The sequence below is a fragment of the Xyrauchen texanus genome, chromosome 39, assembly GCF_025860055.1.
Source record: "Xyrauchen texanus isolate HMW12.3.18 chromosome 39, RBS_HiC_50CHRs, whole genome shotgun sequence".
Lineage (NCBI taxonomy): Eukaryota > Metazoa > Chordata > Actinopteri > Cypriniformes > Catostomidae > Xyrauchen > Xyrauchen texanus.
This window is the reverse complement of record NC_068314.1, coordinates 21,624,569-21,651,804: the sequence shown is the minus strand read 5'-3', so window position 1 is coordinate 21,651,804 and position 27,236 is coordinate 21,624,569. Positions and strand designations below refer to the sequence as shown.

Sequence of the window (27,236 nt, the reverse complement as noted above, 5' to 3'; positions counted from 1 at the left end):
ACTCTATCCCCACCCCTGTAAGCCTCCTCTTTGGCATGACGATGCTGTCTGAGTTTCCCTGTGAACCATGGTTTATCATTGTTGAATGACAAAAATGTCCTAGTAGGGATGCACATATCCTCACAGAAACTGATGTATGATGTAACAGTATCTGTGAGCTCATCCAGGTCTGTAGCTGCAGCTTCAAAAACACTCCAATCAGTGCAGTCAAAGCAGGCTATTCCAGCTCTGCTTCAATAGTCCATCTCCTTATAGTCCTTACAACTGGCTTTGTTGATTTTAATTTCTGCCTGTAGGTCGGGAGAAGATGAACCAGACAGTGATCAGAGAGACCCAAAGCTGCACGTGGGACAGAGCGATATGCATCCTTTAACAAAGTCGCCTGACACACTAGAGCGTCAAAGTGCGCACCCCTGACATATCCATTAATAACTTCGGAATGGATCAAGGTATTAACTTACTTTTTTTTTAATGAAAAAGCTGCCATTCGACTGCATAGACTGTGTTGACTTCCGCGAATGATAAGCCTTCCGTATTTTAGTGCAAATCTATAGCATTATTATTATAGATTTTACAGCAAAACAAAGACATTGTACTTTATTTTATCTAATGATATAAAATGCTGTTGGTGTGTGTAAACCAATCACAGAGCTGTGTGTGTGTGTGAACCAATCACAGACCTGTGTGTGTGTGTGTGAACCAATCACAGACCAAAAACAAAGAATGATGTTGTCAGACGTCACTGGAGTAAAAGGGGGGAGGGGTGTGAAATTCCTACAGCCAGAGCCTGTGGCACCTAATGACTGATGAAAAGCACATCAAGCATTCAAATGCAGTAAACAGTTCCATCTAGTGGTGTTTTTGGATATTACTCCATTTATACAGATTCTATTCCAGTCAAATGAACGGTTTTTTCCCTATTATATTTTCTTATGTTTTTCAACCAAAAAAAAAACTTATGGTGACTATAGTCACAGAAATGTAAATAGTTGTTTTGTTTCTTTATATTTTTTCACCCAATTTCTTTTGAAGTTTGTTCTAAAGCCTTTGAGGAATAAATATTTGTTGTAAAATTCATTATTCATTTATGTTTAATATTTTTTATATAATAAAAACAACAAAATTGAATTTCCGTTTTTGTATTTTTTGGTGATATATCACATCAGAACATGTACAAATGTCTCAAGAAGTGTATTTACAATGCATCCACATTGTTGATGAGAATCTATAGAATCCAGAAATATGACTCTCTTCACTCTGCTATGAAAATTGACCATTCCAGAAGCCAAAATATCAAAATAATGCCAGGCGGACTTAAACCCCTTAGACCAAGAAGGGTTAATGTTGTATAGCAGTGATCCAATATATTCCTGTCTCTGGTGGGGCATGTAATGTGCTGTCTGTATTTGGGCAGTTCGCGTGTGAGATTTGTTTTGTTAAAGTCCCCAAGAATAATAATAACTGAGTCCGGGTATTGTTGTTCTGTGTCTGAGATTTGATCAGCCAGCTGTTGCAGCGCTAAGTTCCCAGACGCGTTAGGAGGAATGTAAACACTCACCAGAATAAACGAAGAAAACTCCCGCGGCGAGTAGAACGGCTTACAGTTAATAAAGAGCGCTTCCAGATTAGGACAGCACATCCTCTTTAGTGTTGTTACATCTGTACACCAACTTTCGTTGATGTAAAAGCATGTTCCACCGCCTCTCGTTTAACTCCGCGATGCGATCCGCTCTGAACAGCTGGAAGCCCGGCAGATGTAATGCGCTGTCCGGAATGGCTTCACTCAGCCAGGTTTCAGTGAAGCACAGTGCAGCAGAGTTTGAAAAGTCCTTATTAGTATGTGTGAGGAGATGTAGTTCGTCCGTTTTGTTGGGAAGAGAGCGGAGATTTGCGAGATGAAGGCTCGGCAGCGCTGTGCGACGGAGTTTAACCAGCGCGCCAGCTCGTCTCCTCCCTCGCCTGCGTCTCGTAGCGCATCTAAACAACACAGCAGCGCCTCCAACTAAAATGGAGTCGTATCGAAACAGGTGGTTTAATGAATGTCTTACAGACCAAATTAAACCCCTTTTTCACAGTATGTCTTGCTATTGCAATATATAAGTATAATCATGATTTCAAGATCGATTACACTTCCGGGTGCTTAATGCATTCAGTGTGAATGTCCCAAACTCATCCGTTCAAGTGTGTCTGTGAGTGAGAGTGCATGCGTGAATCAAGTTTGGTAAAACTGTTTATTTTTTCATTAATTGCAAACCCGAGCCTTGAAAAATTGACCAGAACCCGGCCCGGAACCGTCGGGTTCTCGGGTCCCATTGTGCCTGGATTGCAACATTTCTAATTTCTTAAATGTTCTACAAATTCCCCATCATGCATGTTTTTGTGAAATAGTTTTGCTAATTGTGTGATGCTTTTAGCAACCATTAAGAATACAGTACTCTCAGGTTCATTTAACACACTTTACCATGTTTCAATCCAAACAATTCTGCAGATTTTCCCCAAAAAATCTGCTTGGAACGAGCCAAAAATTTCTACAGATTCTGTCTGGGCCCAAGATTTTCTATCTTCAGTCTATTGTGAAGGTTACAAACGCTATGAAGGGTTTTAGATAATTCACAATGTTTAGGCTGAATAACACATTCAACACGTCCAACATTTAACACTAGATTAAAATGTGCTTTCAGGATCAACATAGTGTCCACACAAGTCAAACCACTGTGCTTCGTGCTCTTCCTGGGCTGCTGAAAGATGAGGACGCCCTCCTCCGCTCTACACTATCCTTTTAAAGAAGATGATTTATAAAAACAACAAAATACAAAGCTTTTGTCTTAGAAATAAAGTCATACAGGTCTGGAACAAGTGAGTAAATAATGACCATTTTTGTGTGAACTATTTTTTTATGTATGTGTCTATTTTTAAACAGATTTTAATAAATGTTTAAATGTTGCCACTTTTTTTCTATTTCTGCATTTCAGGGCTGAAGATTCAGAATAGCTAAATGTTGGATAATTACCAGTTGTCCTGTTAACAGCGGTCAGAGAACTCACAGATGCTGCAGTTAACTACAATCTGGTCAGAAATGTCATTGTTCTTGAAAGTGAAGTCATCACCCAACTGCCCAGGCTTTTCAGATTTATTTTTATGTTTGGACTGATTAATGCATTGGATCTAAGTTACCCAAAAGAGTTTAAAGACAGGTGGCTTCATAAGGTTTTAACATTGAAATATGTGCAACACTAATGCAGCTATAGACAATTTATCCTGTCGCTGTCAAATGTTTATTTTTTTTAAGATGTGCCTCATGTTTTGTCAATAATTGTACCTTGTCTTTTTATATTAAATATATTTACTGCAGTTTGCTTTTATTAGTTGCAAAATGTTCACATTTAAGTTAAGGAAACACATTTAAGTTAGTAGAACTTACACGGGTTTATAGTATTTTTAAACTCTCCAAAAATTTGCTCCATTTACTTCCATTGTAAATGCCTCGGTTAAAGAAAAGTAGGGATGAGTCAAAATAGTTGTGTGGTAATCAACACTGCCACAAATGTCTTCGATTGAGCTCAACTTGAATTGAACCTGTATTCCCTTTAGCTTTGAATGTGGTATGTACAACAGACTTCAGAACTTTTTTTTCCAATAAATGGATTCGTTTCATACCGTGTGCTGCCCCTGTAGTCTAGTTTGACAGTCGCCGAAGAATGAGAAAATAGAATTGACATTTATAACTGCCATTATACCTAGTTCTAGTAACTTGACCTAATCGACTTCATCTAACATGATATAAACATGTAGGCTAAACAAGACAAGAAGGCTTTAATGTATGAGAACATACACTGGTGGCCAAAAGTTTGGAATAATGTACAGATTTAGCTGTTTCAGAAGGAAATTGGTATTTTAATTCACCAAAGTGGCATTTGACTGATCTTAAAGTAAAGTCAGGACATTACTGATGTAAAAAACAGCATCATCACTATTTGAAAAAGTAATTTTGATCAAATCTAGACAAGCCCCATTTCCAGCAGCCATCACTCCAACACCTTATCCTTGAGTAATCATGCTGAATTGCTAATTTGTTACTAGAAAATCACTTGCAATTATATCAAACACAGTTGAAAGATATTTGGTTAGTTAAATTAAGCTTAACATTGTATTTGTGTTTGTTTTTGAGTTGCCACAGTATGCAATAGACTGGCATGTCTTGAGGTCAATATTTGGTCAAAAATGGCAAAAAAAAAAAAAGAAAACCTCTTTCTCTAGAAACTTGTCAGTCAATCATTGTTTTGAGGAATGAAGGCTATATAATGCTTGAAATGGCCAAAAAACTGAAGATTTCATTCAAAAGTGTACACTACAGTCTTCAAAGACAACTGACTCTAACAAGGACAGAAAGAGATGTGGAAGAGCCAGATGTTCAACTAAACAAGAGGAGAAGTACATCAGAGTCTCTAGTTTGAGAAATCGACACCTCACATGTCCTCAGCTGACAGCTTCATTGAATTCTATCCGCTCAACATCATGTACAACAGTAAAGAGAAGACTCGGGGGTGCAAGAGACTTATGAGAAGAATTGCAAAGAAAAACACACTTTTGAAACAGAAAATCAAAAAGAAAATGTTAGAGTGGTCAAAGAATCACAGATGTTTGACAACAGATAACAGAAAACTCGAGATCTTAACCCCATTGAGCTTTTGTGGGATCAGCTAGACTGTAAAGTCCATGAGAAGTGCCCGACAAGACAGCCACATCTATGGCAAGTGCTACAGGAAGTGTGGGGTGAAATGTCACCTGAGTATCTGGACAAACTGACAGCTAGAATGCCACGGATCTGCAAAGCTGTTATTGCTACACGTGGAGGATTTTTTGATGAGAACTCTTTGAAGTAGTTTAAGAAGTTCTGAATATTTGTTTCAAATTGTAATAGTAATCATATTATTAATGTCCTGACTATACATTGTGATCAGTTGAATGACACTTTTGTGAATAAAAGTGCCAATTTTTTTCCATAAGAGCAAAATCTGTACATTATTCCAAACTTTTGGCCACCAGTGTAACTGATTCAAGTTAAATGAATACCATTCATTCATATTAAACTAACACAATTAATTTGAGCTAGTTTTACATGGTCCGTTTTATTGGGTTTAAATTGATTCAGTTTGTTAAGAGAACTTGTTTCAATCACGTGGAACCACAATCCATGCTTGAATCATGTTCAGCCAAAGTGCTGTTTTTTTTCTGTGTAATTTGTAATGTTTAAATGTTCCATTGCAGGTTCAGTCTGCTTTTATTATTATTTTAAATATATGTGGATGTGTGTGTTTAATGTTGTGATGTGTTTATGTTTTTTTTCAGGGGCGGAAAACAACAGCAGTTGTTCCCAGAACAAAAATATTTTAGAGATTGGTTTGTCAGCTTTAAAAAATTATGAACCAGTGAAAAAAGCAACAAAAGTGTCATATGAAAAAATGCTTAAGCATTTAAAGCCATTGCTAATGAGTTCTTGTAATATGCTGAACAAAAGAATTTGTATGTTGTTTTTGCAAATAATAATAAAAGAATCAATGAGTGGTGGTGTATTTTTTAATTAGTATTGTGAACTAATTTCCAAAATGTTGCAACAGGCATAAAGTTTTAATTCTATAAACTTTATGTAAGATTTTGTTTTGTTTTTTTTTTTTTTTGGGTCACTGCTGCAAAAATTTTGATTTTAAAGTATTATGCAGACAAATCTTATCCTGCTTCTATAAGATAATTATTTTTGCTGTTTATATTTTTTAAATGAAGAATGACACAATGCAAAGTACAACCTACATTTAGAGAAAGAAAATGCATTTATTCTGACAGTTTTTTAATGTATTAGAATAAATCAAATTATATATATAATTTTTTTATTCAAATATATATATATATATATATATACAGTGGGTACGGAAAGTATTCAGACCCCCTTACATTTTTCACTCTTTTTTATATTGCAGCCATTTGCTAAAATAATTTAAGTTCATTTTTTTTCCTCATTGTACACACAGCACCCCATATTGACAGAAAAACACAGAATTGTTGAGATTTTTGCACATTTATTGAAAAAGAAAAACTGAAATATCACATGGTCGTAAGTATTCAGACCCTTTGTTCAGTATTTAGTAGAAGCACCCTTTTGATCTAATACAGCCATGAGTCTTTTTGGGAAAGATGCAACAAGTTTTTCACATCTGGATTTGGGTATCCGCTACCATTCCTCCTTGCAGATCCTCTCCAGTTCTGTCAGGTTGGATGGTTAACGTTGGTGGACAGCCATTTTCAGGTCTCTCCAGAGATGCTCAATTGGGTTTAAGTCAGGGCTCTGGCTGGGCCATTCAAGAACAGTCACGGAGTTGCTGTGAAGCCACTCCTTCGTTATTTTAGCGGTGTGCTTAGGGTCATTGTCTTGTTGGAAGGTGAACCTTCGGCCCAGTCTGAGGTCCAGAGCACTCTGGAGAAGGTTTTTGTCCAGGATATCCCTGTACTTGGCCGCATTCATCTTTCCCTCGATTGCAACCAGTCGTCCTGTCCCTGCAGCTGAAAAACACCCCCACAGCATGATGCTGCCACCACCATGCTTCACTGTTGAGACTGTATTGGACAGGTGATGAGCAGTGCCTGGTTTTCTCCACACATACCGCTTAGAACTTTTTGGCCTTAATTCTATCTTGGTCTCATCAGACCAGAGAATCTTATTTATCACCATCTTGGAGTCCTTCAGGTGTTTTTTAGCAAACTCCATGCAGGCTTTCATGTGTCTTGCACTGAGGAGAGGCTTCCGTCGGGCCCCTCTGCCATAAAGCCCGGACTGGTGGATGGCTGCAGTGATGGTTGACTTACTACAACTTTCTCCCATCTCCCGACTGCATCTCTGGAGCTCAGCCGCAGTGATCTTTGGGTTCTTCTTTACCTCTCTCACCAAGGCTCTTCTCCCCCAATAGCTCAGTTTGGCCGGACGGCCAGCTCTAGGAAGGGTTCTGGTCATCCCAATCGTCTTCCATTTAAGGATTATGGAGGCCACTGTGCTCTTATGAACCTTAAGGGCAGCAGACATTTTTTTGTAACCTTGGCCAGATCTGTGCCTTGCCACAATTCTGTCTCTGAGCTCTTCAGACAGTTCGTTTGACCTCATGATTCTCATTTGATCTGACATGCACTGTGAGCTGTAAGGTCTTATATAGACAGGTGTGTGGCTTTCCTAATCAAGTCCAATCAGTATAATCAAACACAGCTGGACTCAATTGAAGGTGTAGAACCATCTCAAGGATGATCAGAAGAAATGGACAGCACCATTAAATATATGAGTGTCACCTCAAAGGGTCTGAATACTTAGGACCATGTGATTTTTCAGTTTTTCTTTTTTAATAAATGTGCAAAAATGTCAACAATTCTGTGTTTTTCTGTCAATATGGGGTGCTGTGTGTACAATAATGAGGAAAATAAATTAACTTAAATTATTTTAGCAAATGGCTGCAATATAACAAAGAGTGAAAAATGTAAGGGGGTCTGAATACTTTCCGTACCCACTGTATATATATATATATATATATATATATATATATATATATATATATATATATATACACTCACCTAAAGGATTATTAGGCACACCATACTAATACTGTGTTTGACCCCTTTCAGCCTTCAGAACTGCCTTAATTCTACGTGGCATTGATTCAACAAGGTGCTGAAAGCATTCTTTAGAAATGTTGGCCCATATTGATAGGATAGCATCTTGCAGTTGATGGAGATTTGTGGGCTGCACATCCAGGGCATGAAGCTCCTGTTCCACCACATCCCAAAGATGCTCTATTGGGTTGAGATCTGGTGACTGTGGTGGGGCCATTTTAGTACAGTGAACTCATTGTCATGTTCAAGAAACCAATTTGAAATGATTCAAGCTTTGTGACATGGTGCATTATCCTGCTGGAAGTAGCCATCAGAGGATGGGTACATGGTGGCCATAAAGGGATGGACATGGTCAGAAACAATGCTCAGGTAGGCCGTGGCATTTAAACGATGCCCAATTGGCACTAAGGGGCATAAAGTGTGCCAAGAAAACATCCCCCACACCATTACACCACCACCACCAGCCTGCACAGTGGTAACAAGGCATGATGGATCCATGTTCTCATTCTGTTTACGCCAAATTCTGACTCTACCATCTGAATGTCTCAACAGAAATCGAGACTCATCAGACCAGGCAACATTTTTCCAGTCTTCAACTGTCCAACCTTGGTGAGCTCTTGCAAATTGTAGCCTCTTTTTCCTATTTGTAGTGGAGATGAGTGGTACCGGTGGGGTCTTCTGCTGTTGTAGCCCATCCGCCTCAAGGTTGTGCGTGTTGTGGCTTCACAAATGCTTTGCTGCATACCTCGGTTGTAACGAGTGGTTATTTCAGGCAAAGTTGCTCTTCTATCAGCTTGAATCAGTCGGCCCATTCTCCTCTGACCTCTAGCATCAACAAGGCATTTTCAGCCCACAGGACTGCCGCATACTGGATGTTTTTCCTTTTCACACCATTCTTTGTAAACCCTAGAAATGGTTGTGCGTGAAAATCCCAGTAACTGAGCAGATTGTGAAATACTCAGACCGGCCCGTCTGGCACCAACAACCATGCCACGCTCAAAATTGCTTAAATCACCTTTCTTTCCCATTCTGACATTCAGTTTGGAGTTCAGGAGATTGTCTTGACCAGGACCACACCCCTAAATTCATTGAACAAACTGCCATGTGATTGGTTGATTAGATAATTGCATTAATGAGAAATTGAACAGGTGTTCCTAATAATCCTTTAGGTGAGTGTATGTGTGTGTGTGTGTGTGTATACAACAGTTAGTTCCGGTCCTCAAATCTGATTGGATGAGAGATGTTCCATGAGCACTCCAACGCTTGAATGTGTGTATCACTCCGCTTGTGTTCCTGCTGTTCTAAACTAAATTTTACGTGTAGTGCATATCTGTTAGGAGTTATGGTCTTTATTTTTGAAATTACAAATGTTAGCCAGCAGGTGGTGGCAAAAGATAATTTTTGTGTGTAATATGAGCCAGTTGGTGACGTAAAGTGAATCCGTTAGTCATTGTTTACATAGAAACATGTGATGCTCCTATTACCACTACATTACTTAAGCTAGGACATTGTTTTAAACGGCTTTAAATGAACAATTTCAGGATTAAGGCTCATTGCAGTTGATAAACAGTAAAAAGGCTTATACATTTTTACATTATTATTAACAATAATCAACATTACCCAAAATCTAACCTTTGTATGCTGCTTGTTTAAACTTATTTTGCAGCTTTGAAGATTTATGACAAGAACACGTAAAATGTTCCATTTAAGATTATTCTGACAGTCAAACAAAAAATAAATGGCATAATGCCTAAACAACAATATGGATGTACTCTCCATGTGAGAATGACAGTTATACTGTGTTCGTAACGTTTGTTGGAGATCGGTGTGTAAATTCTCCATCAAATGCCTTACAATAAGCCTACAATTTACATGAAATGAATCGTATAATTTATATTTACATTTACATTTGGCAGACACTTTTATCCAAAGTGACTTACAGAGTACGTATTACAGGGACAATCCCCCCGGAGAAACCTGGAGTTAAGTGCCTTGCTCAAGGACACAATGGTGGTGGTTGTGGGGATCGAACCAACAGCCTTCTGCTTGACAGTTTAGTGTTTTAGCCCACTACATCACTGCCATGTAATCACGCCTGCTAAATCACACACATCTGAATGATCATTCGTGATCTTCATGTCTTGAGCTTAAAACGCACTTACAAACACCAACAAGTGTTTGAAATAACATCCGACTTGGATCTGATGTGGAATGAAGCAGAATTACATTCATTATTGAGTTATATGTACTAATCACTTTCATACTAAATATACTTTATACTAAAACAAATACCAGAGATTGCTTAGACAAATGTCTCATGTGCTAACCATAAAAGTTTAAGAACAACTTCATTTGAATCACACTCGCGCCAGAGAATTATTGCACCTCGGCCTGTAATTGGCCAAAATGCTCCGTTCGACTTTTCCGAGACCCTCTACTCTTCCCTGTGGAACACGGAAGCTTGATCTCTGACCCACTTTCTGTAGATCTGAATTTCTGCGGTTTGAACATTTGTTCTTCATCTTGAATACTTGAAGCTGTATTTTTAAAAATTGAATATTTACAGTGTAAGAATTCAGAACCAAAAAATTGCTATAAAAAAACTATTCAATTTGGTTAAATATGAAATGTCCAGGAATGGAGTTTAAAAAATATAATTCAAACCTTTTTAAAATGTGTATTTTAATATTAAATTTGGCAACATCACACTTATAATTCAAATTCAAAAGTCTATAATTCAAATGTACACAATTCAAATTGTTTTGGCTTATTTCTGGCTCCATAATTTTCCTTCACTCCATTGTCCAACTCAACCATTTAAAAATGTTTTATGAATTAAAAATTAATGCTTGGGCAAAATGTATGTTTGTCAGCAAAACTAATTACAAGCATTTATAAATCCTTAAAATTAAAATGTCTTTCATATCATTAGTAACTAATTTAGTCAGGTGTGTCCAAACTTTTGGCTGGTACAGTGTTTCTAGAACCAATAAGAGAAACACAAAATAACCACAAAAAGGTTCAGAGTGGAACTTAATTTTGTGTCTTTATGCAGTTTTTTTTTTTTTTTTTGGTATGTTTCAGTTAAATACATTTGAATGAGACGAAATTTAGTTTATCACAGAACGGAGACTTTTTAAGTTTCTGTCTAGACTACCTACAATGCATCTAAACACTACAATCATCCGTTTCCTCTCGCAATGGCAAATCGGCAAAAAATAAAATACATTTGAGGAACTGATCATAAAATCTTAGAAATCACTCTTTCAGAACTGGAATCCTTTATAGATCTGCACCTCACAAAATATTGCACAATTTGAAGGGAAAAAAAGGGCCGGCTTTAACTTGCCATTTTGTTGCATAGCCTTTAAATGAACATCCTACTCCCCCAAAAATGTTATTCCATCCATACCCATGTCAAAGAGAGTGTATACAACAACAGATTCCTTTATTTGATCTCTTGGTGTACAGTGAATTGAGTGAAGGTAAATGTAGTCTTCTTTACACGTGGTCATGAAGATCAAAAAATCTGTTCTGTCATCAGGCATCCACCATTCTTTCTACAGTCCCTGAAACAAACTGAACTTGAAATTGCTGCCTACATATCAAAATCTCTATGCAAAAGCAGAATATGAAGACAACTGTCTCCTTGGTCAGTACTCTTGATGCCTTGCAATGCTTCGATATTGATTTAGCAAGACAGAAGGAAATAATTCCTCACATCTGATCCACAAATACAGTCTGCTTTTTGTCTGAAGGAATCTGCATCTTATTTGTCTGGAAGATTAGAAATAAAATCTGTTAGCGCAGCAACACATTTACTCTTGGTTAAGTTGCTTTTATATCCCATGACAATTGTCTTGCTGGCTTTGAAGCCTCTGGTAAGGCTACTGACCCCAAAGTACTTCAGAGGGAAATACTGGGTTAATATTTAGTTTTCTCTATTAAAGCCAGATTTATGCAAAATGACACGCCTGTCTAAACTAACCACAAAAAGCCTCTTTAAGAACCAATGTCTCTTGATGAGGAAGAACCATGTGAAATGACCTCTGTGAAACAGGACAGTGTTTTAAATTAGCACTTATAATAGCACAGATCATTTTTCAGGTATAATAATTTTGAAACTGGCTGCCAGCTTGTTCTAGCTCTACTTGTGCACTTCTTTTCAATAACATTGCCACAAATAAACATCTGGCCATCCACAGCTACTATCTCGGAACATACATGGAACCCCATGGAGGCATTTTGGAGGCTCACTAGTGTCCAAGAACTGAAAAGGTAGTGGGCCCTTAAAAAACATTAACACATTTGCATTTATTTCCACCACTATAAATAGGCAGCATTTTCCATAAGAGCAAGTCAATGTAATCATTAGAGATTTGGAAATAAAGGCAAAATAAAGATTGCAAAAGCCAGATCACTGTTGTATATTCAGATCTAAAATGTATGAATGTCTCACGTGCTGGCCATTGATACATATAGCGCCCACATATATAATCACAAAAAGTACCAGAATTATGCAACACATCACATTTGCAAGCTGAATACTTCTTGTATTACAAAAAAAGTTTAAATCATAAAAAAAAAAACAATCACATGTAAAGACTCTCCAAATGATAACATCCTCTCACAATTCAATAAGAATTTACTCTAGAGTCTGCTTCGGCCCTCCTCACGTTCTCGTCTGAGATTTTGAGGATGTAATTAGATAATGCTCCATCACAGCTTCTCCTCTTTATGCCTTCTGGATTAATTTACATAGAGGGAAGGTGAAGAGAGCAAAAGGCTTAAATTCATTCGTTCTCAACGTAAGAGATCTAGTGCATCTCTCAAGCAGGGGTCGAGTGGGAGTCTGACAAGCTTTCATTTTCGTTCTCTGTTTTTCCGTCCCAGTCCGTGGTGCCCTTGCACGTTTCTGCTACTTTGCAGTCTGTGTGTGAGGTCATTGAGGAGGAAGCGGGATCTGTTTCAGACTCCGTCAGGCCTCCTCCGCCACCAGGGGGCCCCAGACCCTGAGAGCACTTCATATCTGCTGCAGGAGTGCTGGCTGTGCTAATGTTCCCCTGGTTCTCTCCTGGTATGCTTGGACTTTGCAGCTCCGATACAGCTGTGCTATACGTTGGCGATTCCTGGATCCCTCCTGTCTCAAAGATCGAGCCACCAAGGTGTGGAATAGCCAGAGCTTCTGGTCCAATGGCCATCTCGGCCATCCAGTTGAGGTCACTGATGGAGCTGGATGGGTCGATGGGCAGAATGGGGTTTAAAAAGCCATTGTGGGGTTCGATCTGAGGCTGGTCCTGAGCGGCTAGGCCATCCTGGCCATTAGTGTTAGCGGCTGCATTAGCCTGGCCATCAGGTGCTGCGGTGCTAGTGTTGTTGTTGAGATTGTCCTGCAGGGCCGTCTGGTTACCTTGACCCACCTGCTGGTTTTGAAGGAGCATCTCTTGGATCCGGATCTGCTGAAGAATTGCTGGCAGCTCGTAGTGGTGGAAAAAATAGATCATTGAGTGCTGCCGAAGACAAACACACAGAAGCTCTTGAAGGAAAAATTATGTAATTAAATAAATTAATATATTGACACAATTATATTTTTGTCTACAAAAATAATTTCAAACATTTAAGCATACGTCTCCAGATCAAAAGGTTTTTAAGATCATGAGAAACATTTCAGTCAAGTGACCCCAAACTTTTGAACGGCAGTGAACATCAAAAAAACTTTCAAATAAGACTTTTACTGATACCTGAATAAAGAGCCATGAGGTGACCAGAGCCAGGCTGCTGTACTGGCCATTAAAGCGGTAATGATATGCATAGAAGGCAAAGTGGTACAGGTAAAAGAATCTGAAAAGTAACACAAGAGATCCCTTAGATAGGTTGCATCCACAGAGCCCCTGTTTATACCTTGTATTAAGATGCATTTAGTATGATGCCATCACAAGTGGACAGTGCTAAATACAGGTGTAAAAAGGGTCTAAAGGTTTTTCTGATCAGATCACAAAAACAATGAGTGAAAGTAGTCAAAAATGCATGCGACCACATTGCATTTGAGTTGTAAATGCTAATCCAACCAAGAGCATCAACCACTCATTGAACCACTGAGGTAAAACAAAACTCTGCTGGTTACGTGTGACTTTTAACAATCAGAATATTCAAAAAAAGTGTATATACGGATATATATATAAAAATATATTTATATATATATATATATGTATATATATAAAAAAATATATATATATATATATATATATATATACACACACACACATACTTACATTAGGGCTGTCAATCAATTAAATTTTTTTATACATGCAGAATTATCGAATTAATCACATTTCAATATTTGTATGTAAACAATAATATATCAAATATAATAATTCAGATAATTTAAATATACTTTACATTATTTTGGAAGACACATAAAAATTCATTTAATTAGGCGATATAAAAGTTGCTTTAGAATGCAATATATTCTTACAATACACAGCATTGCTCAATGGAAACTAAAACCAACATGGAACTTCATTAATGACTGATTTGGAACGCTCTTCATAGGCAGCAACTCACAAAAATAAAGGCACTCTGGAGACTCAACGTGCAATTGATTCCAAAAGTTTAATATTAGCAGGTTGTTAAAGTCGCAGTACGTTCTAGGATTGCATATCATGCTTTCTTAGAATTTGGCCAAAACAAGATACTGTATCTTAGAAGGCAGCATAATATTACTGCCTTTTGGAACAGCCTACGTGTCAGGAGCGTGCCTATGGTGTCTTAAAAATGCTGTCTAGGTGGGCAGCTCAATTGAACCACCTCAACAGCAGCACAAGAAAAGACTGATAACATACCTTAGCCAATGGCGTTTGCTCGTGTTGGTGTGGCAGCAGATGGCATCATATTGGTCAGCCAACCAAACAATGAGAATAATGTAAAAGGCGGTTGTTGTGTCATTGAAAAACTCAGACATGATGGCCTCCATCCCTACAGACAGGGTCGAAAAGAAGCCATAAGCCATGGACCAAGCCTTTCAAACAGACATTTATTCATAAAACCAGAGTTCCCAAGCTTTTTGATCAATCAATTTCCATGACTTTCCACAAACAATGGTTTCTAGCCTAATGAGCATTTAAGAACCAAGCATAACTAGAGAAATATACATTCACTATATACATTTCAGAAATGTCCACTTTATCCATGACAGTGGGAACCCTGTAAGACATTTTCATTTGATATACAGTATAAAGTCATAAGTTTCATTGTATTTTCCTCTTTTTATATTTAAATATCCAGAGGAGAATTGGAAAAAAGGGGAAAAAAAAAAATATACAGCAAAACAATGACAAGTAAAGCCAAAATATAAGATTATGAAAAAATAATCCTTTTGTACTCTGATTTTAGAGTGGAATAATCAAAAGTTCAGATTACATAAGGTACTCTGAGATTTACCCTACAGTTTAACAGATCAGGCTGCAACCGTATTCAAGTGGATAGGAGACACTAACAGACATGAAGCAGGGCTTCAAAAGCACTCTTGATTCCCAATAGTGAGCTTTACTTACCCACGAGAGCCAGGATGACAGTGAGGAGAGGGGCAGCAGGGAAAGCAATAGTCATATTCATCTCCAACATCTGGAGAAGATCCACTGACACAGATGAAATTAGAGAGATTTTTACTGTGTGTTATGGACAGATCACAAATGTTAATGAAGTTGTAAAGATGAAGTCTATATAAGTGTGAGGCTGACATGAACTCACCTATAAAGACGAAAATCTGGTGGTGCGAGTACCGCAGCAGCATAGACACGGACAGAGTCTGAGATAAAGAGGTCAAAGTCAAAATATTTCTATTTGTTTAGTTGATGTATTGATGTAAAACCTTAACCTCATGCAATATATTGATTATATTGATTTACTATATATATAAATATATTAAATATATCTAAACCAGGGGGCCTGGGTAGCTCAGCGAGTATTGACGCCGACTATCACCCCTGAAGTCGTGAGTTCGAATCCAGGGTGTGCTGACTGACTCCAGCCAGGTCTCCTAAGCAACCAAATTGGCCCGGTTGCTAGGGAGGGTAGAGTCACATGGGGTAAACCCCTCGTGGTCGCGAGTAGTGGTTGTCACTCTCAATGGGGCATGTGGCAAGTTATGCATGGATCGTGGAGAGAAGCATTAAACTCCACATGCTGTGAGTCTCCACGGTGTCATGCACAACGAGCCACATGATAAGATGCGCGGTTTGACTGTCTCAGAAGTGGAGGCAATTGAGACTTGTCCTCCACCACCCGGATTGAGGTAACTGCACCACCACGAGGACCTACTAAGTAGTGGGAATTGGGCATTCCAATTTGGGTGCGTCACGTGACGTGACAAGCATGACGATGATTTCTGTGAAGCACTTCTATAGGCGCAGGGCCAACAAAAGTGCCTCTGGTAAGAAACCCTTTAAATATCTTAATTGAAACCTATTTGGTTGTAAAGAGTAGCATATCTAGTTACATTTGATATGCCGCCTTAAAACATTTATTTATTTTTCACGCATCAGCGTGCTGATAAACATGATGTCCACATATGTGGAAAATGTGACCTTATTCCCTCAAACGTTGAAAAAAACCAGTTAGTTATTTTGAATAACTTTACCAGGGGCAGACTGGCCATCAGGAGAACCGGGCCTGCTGCGAAACGGGCCGAATGTGCTGCGATAAGCTGAAATGAGCTGCCGCGTTAGGCAGAACTGGCCACAAAACAGTGGCACGATATGCAGAAAAGGAAAACGCTCAACAACCTCTGGGCCAGTTTCTATGTAAAATCCTGGGCCGATTTCTCTTCCCAGTCCACCCCTGTGCTCCGAGTTCAGTTCGCTTTACTTGCACAGAGCAGTTCATTGTGAGCACAACTCTGCAGGGTAATTTTATATAACTATAAATCTGTGATTAAATCATAAAATAATACAAAAACACGTTCACCTCGAACCATGATTTATATTTCAGTGATTATCATCATCATTCTAATTATTATGTTTACATTTTTAATTGTTTTTAGATCTAAATTTGTATTAGTAATTTTATGCCTGTTGTCATAGACTCATACTTGCATGACTGTAAATGGAAAGGTGGTTATATATAATGTCTTTGGTTTAGGTTTTACATTTTTTTAAATAAATTTATTTATTTTATAATGCAAAATCACTAAAACAAGAAAATTCAGCAATCCTGATCAGCCGGGGTGTTGACGATGTAATTAGATATTGTGATGTTTATTTTTTTATAAAAATATCGTTAATGATTTCTTGCATATCTCCCAGCCCCAGGAGGGAACAAAACAAATTTCACACAAAAAGTCACTGCCCATTCAAAGCAGCTAAACTTGGTCCTGGGATGAAAGTTAATAAAACACCAACATTAAACCTGCAACAACCCACAATAAGTGATGTGTTTGCCCAGACAACGAAATACCTGACCGGTAGTCCATGATGGAGAGAATTCACGGATGAATTAGGCTTGTTGCCAAAGAGATGTTGCCCTTCACAACTGTTGAAAAGCCATCTTTCAAAAAGTTGAACACCACACATTTTAACTGCTCTTCATCTTTTTCCAGTTTAATTTTTTGTTAAAATGAAAACTAAAGTTCAAAGTTTAAACTGCCTTGCGTTATTGTGTAGGCTACTGCTTCACGAAAATGACCATATAGTACCACTTAGCGTCCAACCAGCTTTAAAAGCATGTTAGTCGGTTTGAACGTGAACCGCACCGGTGTGAAAATTATGATATTGTGGCAAGTCTACACAGTAGTCATGCTCAGGTCTCAGGAGGTTAATAGGCTCTCTTCAGCTTTCAGTTCTTGAATGGATCATATGACCCATCACTAACAAACTCTCTAGAGTAAAAGGGCTACTACAGTTGAGGTAAAGTACTCACAAATATAACCATGATTACAAAGGCTGCAAGGTAGGAAGTACGTGCCATCCACATACTGACAAAACGGTAGTGTTCTCCAGACACCACGTTCCTCAGGAACCCTGAATACAAACAAATCATACTCCATCATAAACATTTACTGGTGTGCTGTCATTAAGGCATGTGCTTTGGCACAGCATCAAGGAAATAGCACACCTTTGTTTTCTTCATTCTCTGCTAAAGCCTTCACACTGGACATCAGGATGTCATCATAACCCAGGCATTCATCCAGAAGGAAGCGGCTGAAGCCATCTCCAAAGCACTGATCTTTCATGGGGTCTACAAACAGACCACAAACAGGTCACTACTTAGCAGTATTAAAGGAATAGTTACACTTCGTCTTGCTTGACGTATGCCCAGATTGCTGTGCATGTCTGCTGAAAAACATGATCGTGCCTAGGAAACTGCAATGTCAAGATTTATAGTGAAAATTTTTTTAACATATTGGCCTGTTTCTCACCAAAAACCAATAAGTATCACTTCAGAAGACATGGATTAAACCACTGGAGTCTTATGGATTACCTTCATGTTACCTTTATGTCCTTTATATCCTTTTTGGAACTTGACCTCGTTGACTTTATTGAATGGATACATTCACATCATTTCTCCATCAAAATATATTTGTTTATGTTCCGCAGAAGAAAGTAAGTCGAGTTTGAGACAGCAAGAGGGTGAATAATTTTGATAGAATTATCATTTTTGGGTGAATTAATACTTTGGGTGAATTAATACTTCCATTATTTACTCACCCTCATGCCATTCTAGATGTGTATGACTTACTTTCTTCTACTGAACACAAAGATTTTTAGATTAATATCTCAGCTCTGTAAGTCCTCACAATGCAAGTGAATGGTGATCAGACCTTTGTAGCTCCGAAAATCACAAAAAAAGAAACATAAATGTAATCCATATGTCTCCAGAGCTACAAAAGGTCTGATCTCCATTCACTTGCATTGTATGGACCTACATAGATGAGATATTCTTTTAAAAAGCTTTGTGTTCTGCTGAAGAAAGAAAGTCCTACACATCTGGGATCACAAGAGGGTGAGTAAATAATGAGAGAATTTTCATTTTTGTGTGAACTATCCCTTTAAATGAATTGGGATCCTTTCTTTAAACGTCTGTCCATGTCTTTTTGCCATATAATGAAAGTGAGTCATTAAACAAAGTGCTCATATGGCTTCAGAAGCATTTTTTTTTTTTTTGTCTGTTTGGAGCTTGATGGCCCGTAGTAACATTTACTTTCATTATATGGTGAAAAGATGCGTGAAGACTGTTGATGTCCCACAACGGCAAATTAATATATTTCCTTACAAAAAATTAAGCATGAAATCTGTTTATCGCATGTGCATTTCCTGTGTTATGATGACATTCAATTATCATGAGAGCATTGTGGTGTTTTGGAGTGTTTCTGCTGTGCTGCAGGTGGTGAGGTAGTCACCCAGGGTCACCACCATGACTGGGATGTTGAGCCGCTGGCGTGTGGCCTGAGACAGCCGCAGGAACCCGTACTCAAGAGAATATTCCACGATATATTCTTCTTGCGGCCACACTACACAAAAACGAAACATAAAAGCATCAATAAATGCTGACAGTGTTTCATTAATTTCACACATTATAAACCATTTCAAGGACTGTTCATCATTTTAAGGAAGTGACGTCTTTGTCTCTTGAACATTTCTGGCTAGTTGTCAAACTCATTCAAAACAATAGAGGGAGGCGCTTAATTCATAATGACTTTACAAGATTAACAATAATAATGTTAGCACGGTTGTAACTGTCATTATTATTACCCTAGTGGGGCACCAGAAACTCCACCGGCTGACTTTCCTCTCATTTAATTCATTATATTTGGTCAAAATGACCAAAATGCACTAACCCTCATTTCCAACAGAATATCCCACCTTCTCCTCCACCAAGTAATGTGAGTAACTTCAAATACTTGTGAAATTTGGTTGGGCCTGGGTAGCTCAGCAAGTAATGGCACTGACTACCTCCCCTGACTCCAGCCAGGTCTCCTAAACACCCAAATTGGCCCGGTTGCTAAGGAGGGTAGAGTCTCATGGGGTAACCTCCTCGTGGTCGCAATTAGTGGTTCTCCCTCTCAATGGGGTGCATGGATAGCGGAGGGTATCATGAGACTCCACATGTGGAGTCTCCACGGTGTCATGCACAACGAGCCACATGATAAGATGTGTGGATTGACTGTGTCAGAAGCGGAGGCAACAGAGACTTGTCCTCCGCCACCTGGATTGAGGAGAGTAACCGCTCCACCACGAGGACCTACTAAGTAATGAGAATTGGGCATTCCAAATTGGGAGAAAAAGGGATAATTTTTTTTTTAAAAGAAAGCAAATCTTTCAAGTATTTAAACTTCAACTCCCTATTGGTCGGCCAGAGGAACCTCAGAGCAGTCTTGGCTATATGGATTGGTTTTCAAGCTTAAACTTACCCATACATGAGGATTGGAAACAGCATCAATTTGATCCTAATAAACAGTTTTGCTCATGAGTTTACATGCAACTTGCAGAATCTACGTGATGTTTAGCATTAACATTTTTTTTTTTAAATAAATCATAAAACTGGTCTTTTTTATTTATGTATATTACACAATAAAATAATACAATTAAATTACCCACATTATTCTGTTCAATAATTTTCACACCTTTGGTTCATAAAAGTTAACCTCAATCAACAGCATTTCTGGCATAATGTTAGTTGCCACAAAAATGTATTTAAACTAGTCCTCCCTTTTCTTAAAATTACAGTAAGGCACTTACAATAGAAGTGAATGAGGCCAATCCATAAATGTAAAAATACTCACCGTTTTAAAAGTATAGCCACATAAAATAAAATGAAAATTTAAAAAAACTTTACAGTTTTAACAGAAGAATTAATAATAATGGCTTTTATAAATTAAAAGCTTCACATTTCTGGGTTTAAACCCTTCACAAATGGGCTCCATTAACTTCCACTGTAAGTGCCACTCAATGTAGCATAGATTTTTGCTTTTGATATTTGCATAATCAAGTTATGTGGTAATCAACATAGTCACAAATGCTTTCGATTGAGTTCAACTTGTACTGCGTTTGGAATATTCCTTTAATGTAGTGTCTTTTCCTTGATCATCAATGGCTTAATGAGTATGCAGGGTACGAAATCAACTATACTCCCACCAGCCACAGAGGCCTGTGAATTCCAAATTGTCCAGCCACTTTTATTTTCCAATCAAATATATAAGAAAACTCACAATAAAATTATGAGTGGCAACCTGGATCTGAACATGAAAGGAAATCAAAGAATGTACAGTACCAGGAGGCTTTTTGTCAAAAACTGTGAACATCTTCACTGCCCAGGACAAAACAAGGACAAGCACGACAATCACAAAAGATTACAAAAAGGTAATTGATGCTCAAGGAGGCAACACATGATATTTAGAACTAAGAGTACGATTACGTTTGAACAGGACCAATTGTGTTAAGCTATAATTTATTTTGTTTGAATTTTTTTCAAAAGATATAGATCTTGCAGATTCTGCAAGGTGTGTGTAAACATGAGCAGAACTGTATCCTGGCTGTGCTTCACAGACATTCATTCTCATATCAGGCCATGATGTTTGATTCTGAAGCCATGTGACATAGCAGACGTGACCTCCAGAAAGGGTTAGATATAAAATGGGAACAAATAAAATCTGACCAAGGGAAGCGAGGAGGGCTGCATTGGATGGAGGGAGGGAGGTGAGAGGGAATTCATTTACAGAGGAGAAATTGAAGGAGTGCAACACTGGCTACGGGGTGTATTTGAGATGTTTACCTGCTCGAGTTAGCATCTCAATCTCGGAGACAGTCTCCCTCAGCGGCTGCATACCTTTAGAGGAGGCCTGGCTGAAGGACAGATCCTGTGATTCATTCAGGCTGGAGCCCGGAACACTGCCGCTCATCGATGGATTCAGATGCGGCTCTATGTCCAGCTCAAACTGCATGGGTGTGAGAGAGAGAGAGAGAGAGAGAGAGAGAGAGAGAGAGAGAGAGAGAGATAAGGCACACTGACTAAGAAAAAGCTGGAGAGGGAGGGCACATTTTCAAAAATAAGAATTCTGTCAATTTGGTCATCCTTGATCAAAACATTTGAATAATCTACTCACAGCTCTTTTCCATACAACGCATGCAGCACAAAAATATTTAGATGTCAGCTGAGTTATGAGTTTGCGACCCTAAATTTCATATTATGAGATAAAAACAGCATGTACCATGAAATAAAGCCATTCTGTTGTGCTTGCTGGATGTACTTAAAAACAAACATACTGAAATATGACTGTTGTAGCCCGATTCACAAACAAATGACTTTTTTAATCAATCGCTACACACAACTCAACAAGGTTATATCAGTTCTAATCAGTCTGCAAAAGCCTTCACTGAATGAACTCACTAAATCAGTCAGAGCAGGTACCAAACTAACATCAGACTTGAATCGCAAGTCTTTAACATCCGACTTGAAAATTAATCAAGAAATCATGTTACAAGTTACGTAAAGCAGGGTTTTGTGTGGGAACAGACCAAAAAAGACCAGACCATTTTCACTATATATCTTGACATCAGCAGTCTCCTTGAAGATCATGATTCCAAGTTTGATTACACTTCCTAGTGCCATCAAGCACTCTGCACATGCATCAAGCACTCTGCACATGCATCAAGCACTAGGACACGTAATCGTGCTTGAAATCATGATCATGCTTAGAAGCTGCATTGGCAAGTCAAACAGAGAAAAAGGAGTTACATTATGGTCTGTTCTCACTTAAAATCATTGGGATCACTTCAAAAGACATTGATTAAACCACTGGAGTTGTATGAATTACTTTTCTGCTGCCTTTTGGTCACTATTCACTTGCATTGTATGGACCTACAGAGCTGAGCTATTCTTCTAAAAATCTTCATTTGAGTTCAGCAGATAAAAGTTAAACACATCTGGGATGGCATGATGTGAGTAAATGGTGAGAGAATTTTCATTTTTGGATTAACTATTTCTTTAAAACCTAGATCTCAACTTGTTTTCTACTTCCTGTGTAATAAACTGACCCGTACTGTGCTGTTGTCGAACATGTCTATGGTCATCTCCTCCTCCTCTTCAGTGTCTGTCTGAACAACTGGCTGTCTGGCTTCACTTCCGTCCTCTTCCAGTTCCTTCACCAGTCCCTGGATTCCCTCTGTCTCGTAGAACTGCAGGAAGATGGGGGCTCGACTGGAGTTGCGCTGGATCTCTACACGCAGGATGCCGTCACGGGGCCATTTCTCCCGCACATGCTCCAGGCAGTTGATCGGTGAACGTGAGAAGGCGATGTGGATGTAGGCCAGAATGAAGAGCATAAACAAGGCCTACCAATCAGATCACAAGTCATAATAGTGAATAAATACAAAACTGAGCAAACAAACCACAATTTAGGCAATACATTTATACGAAACAAAGACCACTCCTTTTCTATTAAGACAGAGTTCTGCCTAACCAGTATTCAGCTATACTCAACATTAGGTATTCTTGACAGTCATTTTACCATATTATTATGATTTTAGTTTATTTGTTGAAAGTGTCAAAAGGAAAAAAAATAAAAGATTATTGCTGGCGAGACCTTTGATATTTGAGCTAGTTCTCTTATATCCCACAACCATTGTCACCCTAAATATTTAGACCTAGAGCGGTTTACTTCAAGCAGATAATATACCTTCTCCAATCCCAGCTTAATATGCAAAGACAACGATATATGGGTTATTAATGTGTAAACATTGTAGCTCTTTTGGGGTGGAACTATCAAGGACAACATTTGGAAAACAATATTTATTTTGAATTCTGTTTGGTGATGCTAGTGCCACAGAAGTAGCACATGTCACCAAATACAAATCCCACAGTTTGTGTACATTTAATTACCTCTCCTTAAACATAACTGTGAACTGTAACAATGACACAAAAGGTTAATTTAGGTGATTAGGTGCAAGACTCTGAACTATAGATTTATATGTCAACAAATTCTGAATACCTTCATTCCTGTGGGCACCTGTTGACTTCTGAACTTATGATTGATTAATGAATGGCATTCAAATGCAGTTCTACTGGGGTGTTTTCAAGAAGATTAGGTTGTACATTGAATTTCAAGTATACACTCTCAGGTAGTTATAGGCCGATATAGAGTATGGCCATTTCAAGATTATCGGCATTTGCAGAGAACAATGACACATGGTATTGTTCATTGTGTGGTACCTTGTGTCAGTTCCTAAAAGCCAAATTTGGTTGTCCACATTGCTGATCGCTCCTCACACAGTATGCGTGACACTATTTAAGTTATAAGCACAGTCTGTGCTTACACACGGACATGGTTTGACTTTGCACATCCTCCTGCCGTTGACTGTACTAAAATGGTTTCACACAGCAGTCATATCGTATTCATTCTCAGTAAATATATACTAGGCAATGCGGTTGGCAGGGCACGATCAATACGGAACGCAGAAAAACAAAGTATGCCAGGGCCTTATGTCTATGGACATTGCACATTTCCATTTACCAAACATCTTTTGGCTGAATATGGAGTAGCAATTTTATGTATATCTTCTTTGCTAATTGAAGTTAAAGGGATACTTCAGCTGAAAATTGTATTCTCTCATGATTTACTTCCCAGATGTGTATGACTTACTTTCTTCTGCTGAACACAAATTAAGATATTTAGAGGAATTTCTCAGCTCTGTAGGTCCATACAATGCAAGTGAATGGGTGCCAAAATGTTTAAGATCCAAAATCCACATAAAAGGGAGAGTAATTAATTAAAAATACTTAAGTATTATACTTAAGGATTACTTTGGGGGATTTTTATTTTACTCAAGTGCAAATTAATCTGAATACTTGTACTTTTACTTAATTACTTTTCCAAATAAATTTTCTGTACTTTTTACTCCTTACAATTTTATTTAAACTTGAAAAGTATTTTTGCAGATTTTCTTTCCTCTTACTGAACTGAAGCCGCCTTTTCACTGCATCTGACAAATGACAGAAAACAGACCACAGGTCAGTCATTTCAAATGGAGGGTCACACGGAGGCTGTGTGGAGTTCCGACCATCTGCAGAAGTGAAACTTCGGATGTGATTTGACCTTTGGATACACTGAAATATTTGTGCGACTAGTGTGTGTGTGTGACTGCCCGATTGAATGTGATGTATTCATTCAAAACTATGAACACAAAGTGAGAAACGCTGATGGTTTTTTGTTTTTTTACTTCAAAAGATTGGACAGTTATAAAGTCAAACGTAACACAATTTTTGTTCCTGGTAGTAAGTGTTACTTCCTAATTGCTTCTGCCTCAAAAGTATAGAAAATGGCTATTATTCCCCACAAACTTTGCTTTTGTAACCAGGACAGTGATATTTCGAAATTTACCTGAATTTTGAAAACGGGCAAATTTGTGTCTTTTCGTTCAAATAAAGTCCGAAAAAAACAACATATGAATCAAACTTTAGTATAAATGCATGTTAATTAACACATAAATGTCTACAAAAGATTTAGAAGTGAGTAGATTTTCACTTTCACGAATCAGCCCCCAAATGTCTCCCATCATACTGTCATTGGTAGCGGCATTCAAAGTCCAGTATATTCTGATGGAAGCGCTCACCTTGCTTCTCCGAGTACGCTCCCATGTTCTCCTTGAATTTATCAAGATAAGCATCAAGGTTATGGACTTTGAGAGATATCCTACAGCCCATTATGCCGTAGTTCTTCACCAGAGTCTCAACCAGCTCCACATATTTTTCGGCCTTGTGATTGCCCAGGAAGCCCCGAACCACTGCAACAAAGCTGTTCCAAGCTGCTTTCTCTTTACAAGTGAGCTTCTTGGGGAATTAATTGCTCTCCAGGATCTTCTTTACCTGTGGTCCGACAAAGACTTTGACGGCTTTGACCTTTGCCTCAGACAGCTTAGGGAAGAAGTCTTGAAGGTACTTGAAGGCTGTCGACTCCTTATCTAGAGCTCTGACAAATTGTTTCATAAGGCTCAATTTTAGGTGCAGTGGTGGCATCAGCCATCAAATTATGTGGTTCATTACACTTCTTAGGGCAGTTCCGAAGTGAAATTTCAACTGTATGGTGCTAAAAGCAAGTGAAATGTTCTTCAGAAGATTTTTAAGGTTAATGCTCTATTGAGATTTAAATCAACAAAACCGACCACCCTACCCCAAACCAAACCGATAGTGTCAGAAAAAGCATATGTAAGTTGAAAAATGTAATTCACTTCATTTTATGGTGCTTCTATGACACTTTGGGCTCACGTGTCAACTTGAATGCCATGCTCTTCAGGTCTCATACCCCAGTCCTTTACATCATAAGTGCAACACTCTATCAGTTGAGCCACCGCAAAACTTCACCACACTTGAACAAACTTGGAAATGTGGTTGGTTTTATAATGCAAATGTAAAAATGCGAATGTCACCGGGGAAAAAGAAATATGACGGTCGTTGGCGACAGTAAAAAGGCGATTTAACAAACCAGTCGAATTTAACAACATTCTATCTCACACAATCTCCTCTCTTGATTAATTTTAGCTAGAACAATAAGTTACTTTTTACTACTTGTAAAATGTAATAACTTTTTTACTTTCAAGTATGTTTTTGGCTAGATACTTGGACTTTTGAGTAAAATTTTCACCCAGTATCCATACTTTCATTTAAGTATAATTTCTGAGTACTTTTTACCCTCCTGAAGGGAGCATAAAAGTAATCCATATGACTCCAGTGGTTCAATCCATGTGTTCAGACACAACATGATAGGTGTGGGTGAGAAACAGATCAATATTCAAGAATTTTTTTTATCATAAATTCTCCTCCCTGCTCAGTAGGGGGTGATATTCATGAAGAATGTGAATCACAAAAAACAGAAAGTGAAAGTGAAGGGAAAAGGACTTAAATATTGATCTGTTTCTCACCCACTCATATCATATCACTTCTAAAGTCATGGATTAGACAGACACTTCATTTTTAACACCCATTCACTTGCATTGTATGGACCTACAGAGCTGAAATATTCTTCTAAAAAAATCTTCATTTGTGTTCTGCAGAAGAAAGTCATACATATCAGAGATGTCATGAGGGTGAGTAAATGGGTGAACTATCCCTTTAACATTAAACAGTGTTTGTAACCCATTTTACTTGTAATGTAAAACAAAAGTTGTGCGTGACTTGATTTCATCCAAGGAGAATTTATTGGATCTTGAAAAAAATGGACGTTACACAACAGAATGGAGCCAAATTTTCGCAAGGCAGGGATTGAAAAGTTAGAGGGCTTGGTGATGTTCGCTGAAAAGTTGTTTCAGAGGTGAAGTCAGTCATTACATTTTAATGAAAGATTACAAAGACAAACTTCTTTTGCTTTGGAATTATATGCACTGGTGAATAGAGTGTAACAGTCTGGTTCAGTAAGTAAAACCCCATTAGTTTTTTTCTTAGACGAACTGATTTTTATCCATAACTTGCAAACCTTTAAAAACAGACCTAACGAGAACTACGAGGTTGTTAATCAACAAATCGGTCTGCTTATTTCAAATTTCAAGCACTACCCGTGGTTCAGCAGAGAAAGATCCACTATACAGAGAATTGCGGCCAAGAAA

General features: G+C 38.2%; 1 protein-coding gene across 4 annotated transcripts in view; it reads right to left on the bottom strand.

Annotated features, from left to right (window-relative positions):
- Positions 1 to 10,417: 10,417 nt before the first annotated feature.
- Positions 10,418 to 27,236, bottom strand: part of LOC127632564 (membralin-like) — an 18,305-nt gene continuing 1,486 nt past the window's right edge. Inside the window, exons 2-11 of one of the 4 annotated variants that reach the window (XM_052111210.1) lie at positions 22,683 to 22,973; positions 21,415 to 21,577; positions 19,043 to 19,153; positions 17,758 to 17,880; positions 17,563 to 17,663; positions 15,397 to 15,454; positions 15,201 to 15,284; positions 14,490 to 14,622; positions 13,389 to 13,488; positions 10,418 to 13,157 (exon numbers count right to left, since the gene is read on the bottom strand). In XM_052111210.1, the coding sequence (XP_051967170.1) occupies positions 12,477 to 13,157; positions 13,389 to 13,488; positions 14,490 to 14,622; positions 15,201 to 15,284; positions 15,397 to 15,454; positions 17,563 to 17,663; positions 17,758 to 17,880; positions 19,043 to 19,153; positions 21,415 to 21,577; positions 22,683 to 22,973 (1,845 nt within the window). In that variant the 3' untranslated portion in view covers positions 10,418 to 12,476. Of the gene's footprint in view, positions 13,158 to 13,388; positions 13,489 to 14,489; positions 14,623 to 15,200; positions 15,285 to 15,396; positions 15,455 to 17,562; positions 17,664 to 17,757; positions 17,881 to 19,042; positions 19,154 to 21,414; positions 21,578 to 22,676; positions 22,974 to 27,236 lie in introns of all 4 variants that reach the window. The other 3 variants (XM_052111209.1, XM_052111212.1, XM_052111211.1) reach the window with 3 other exon arrangements.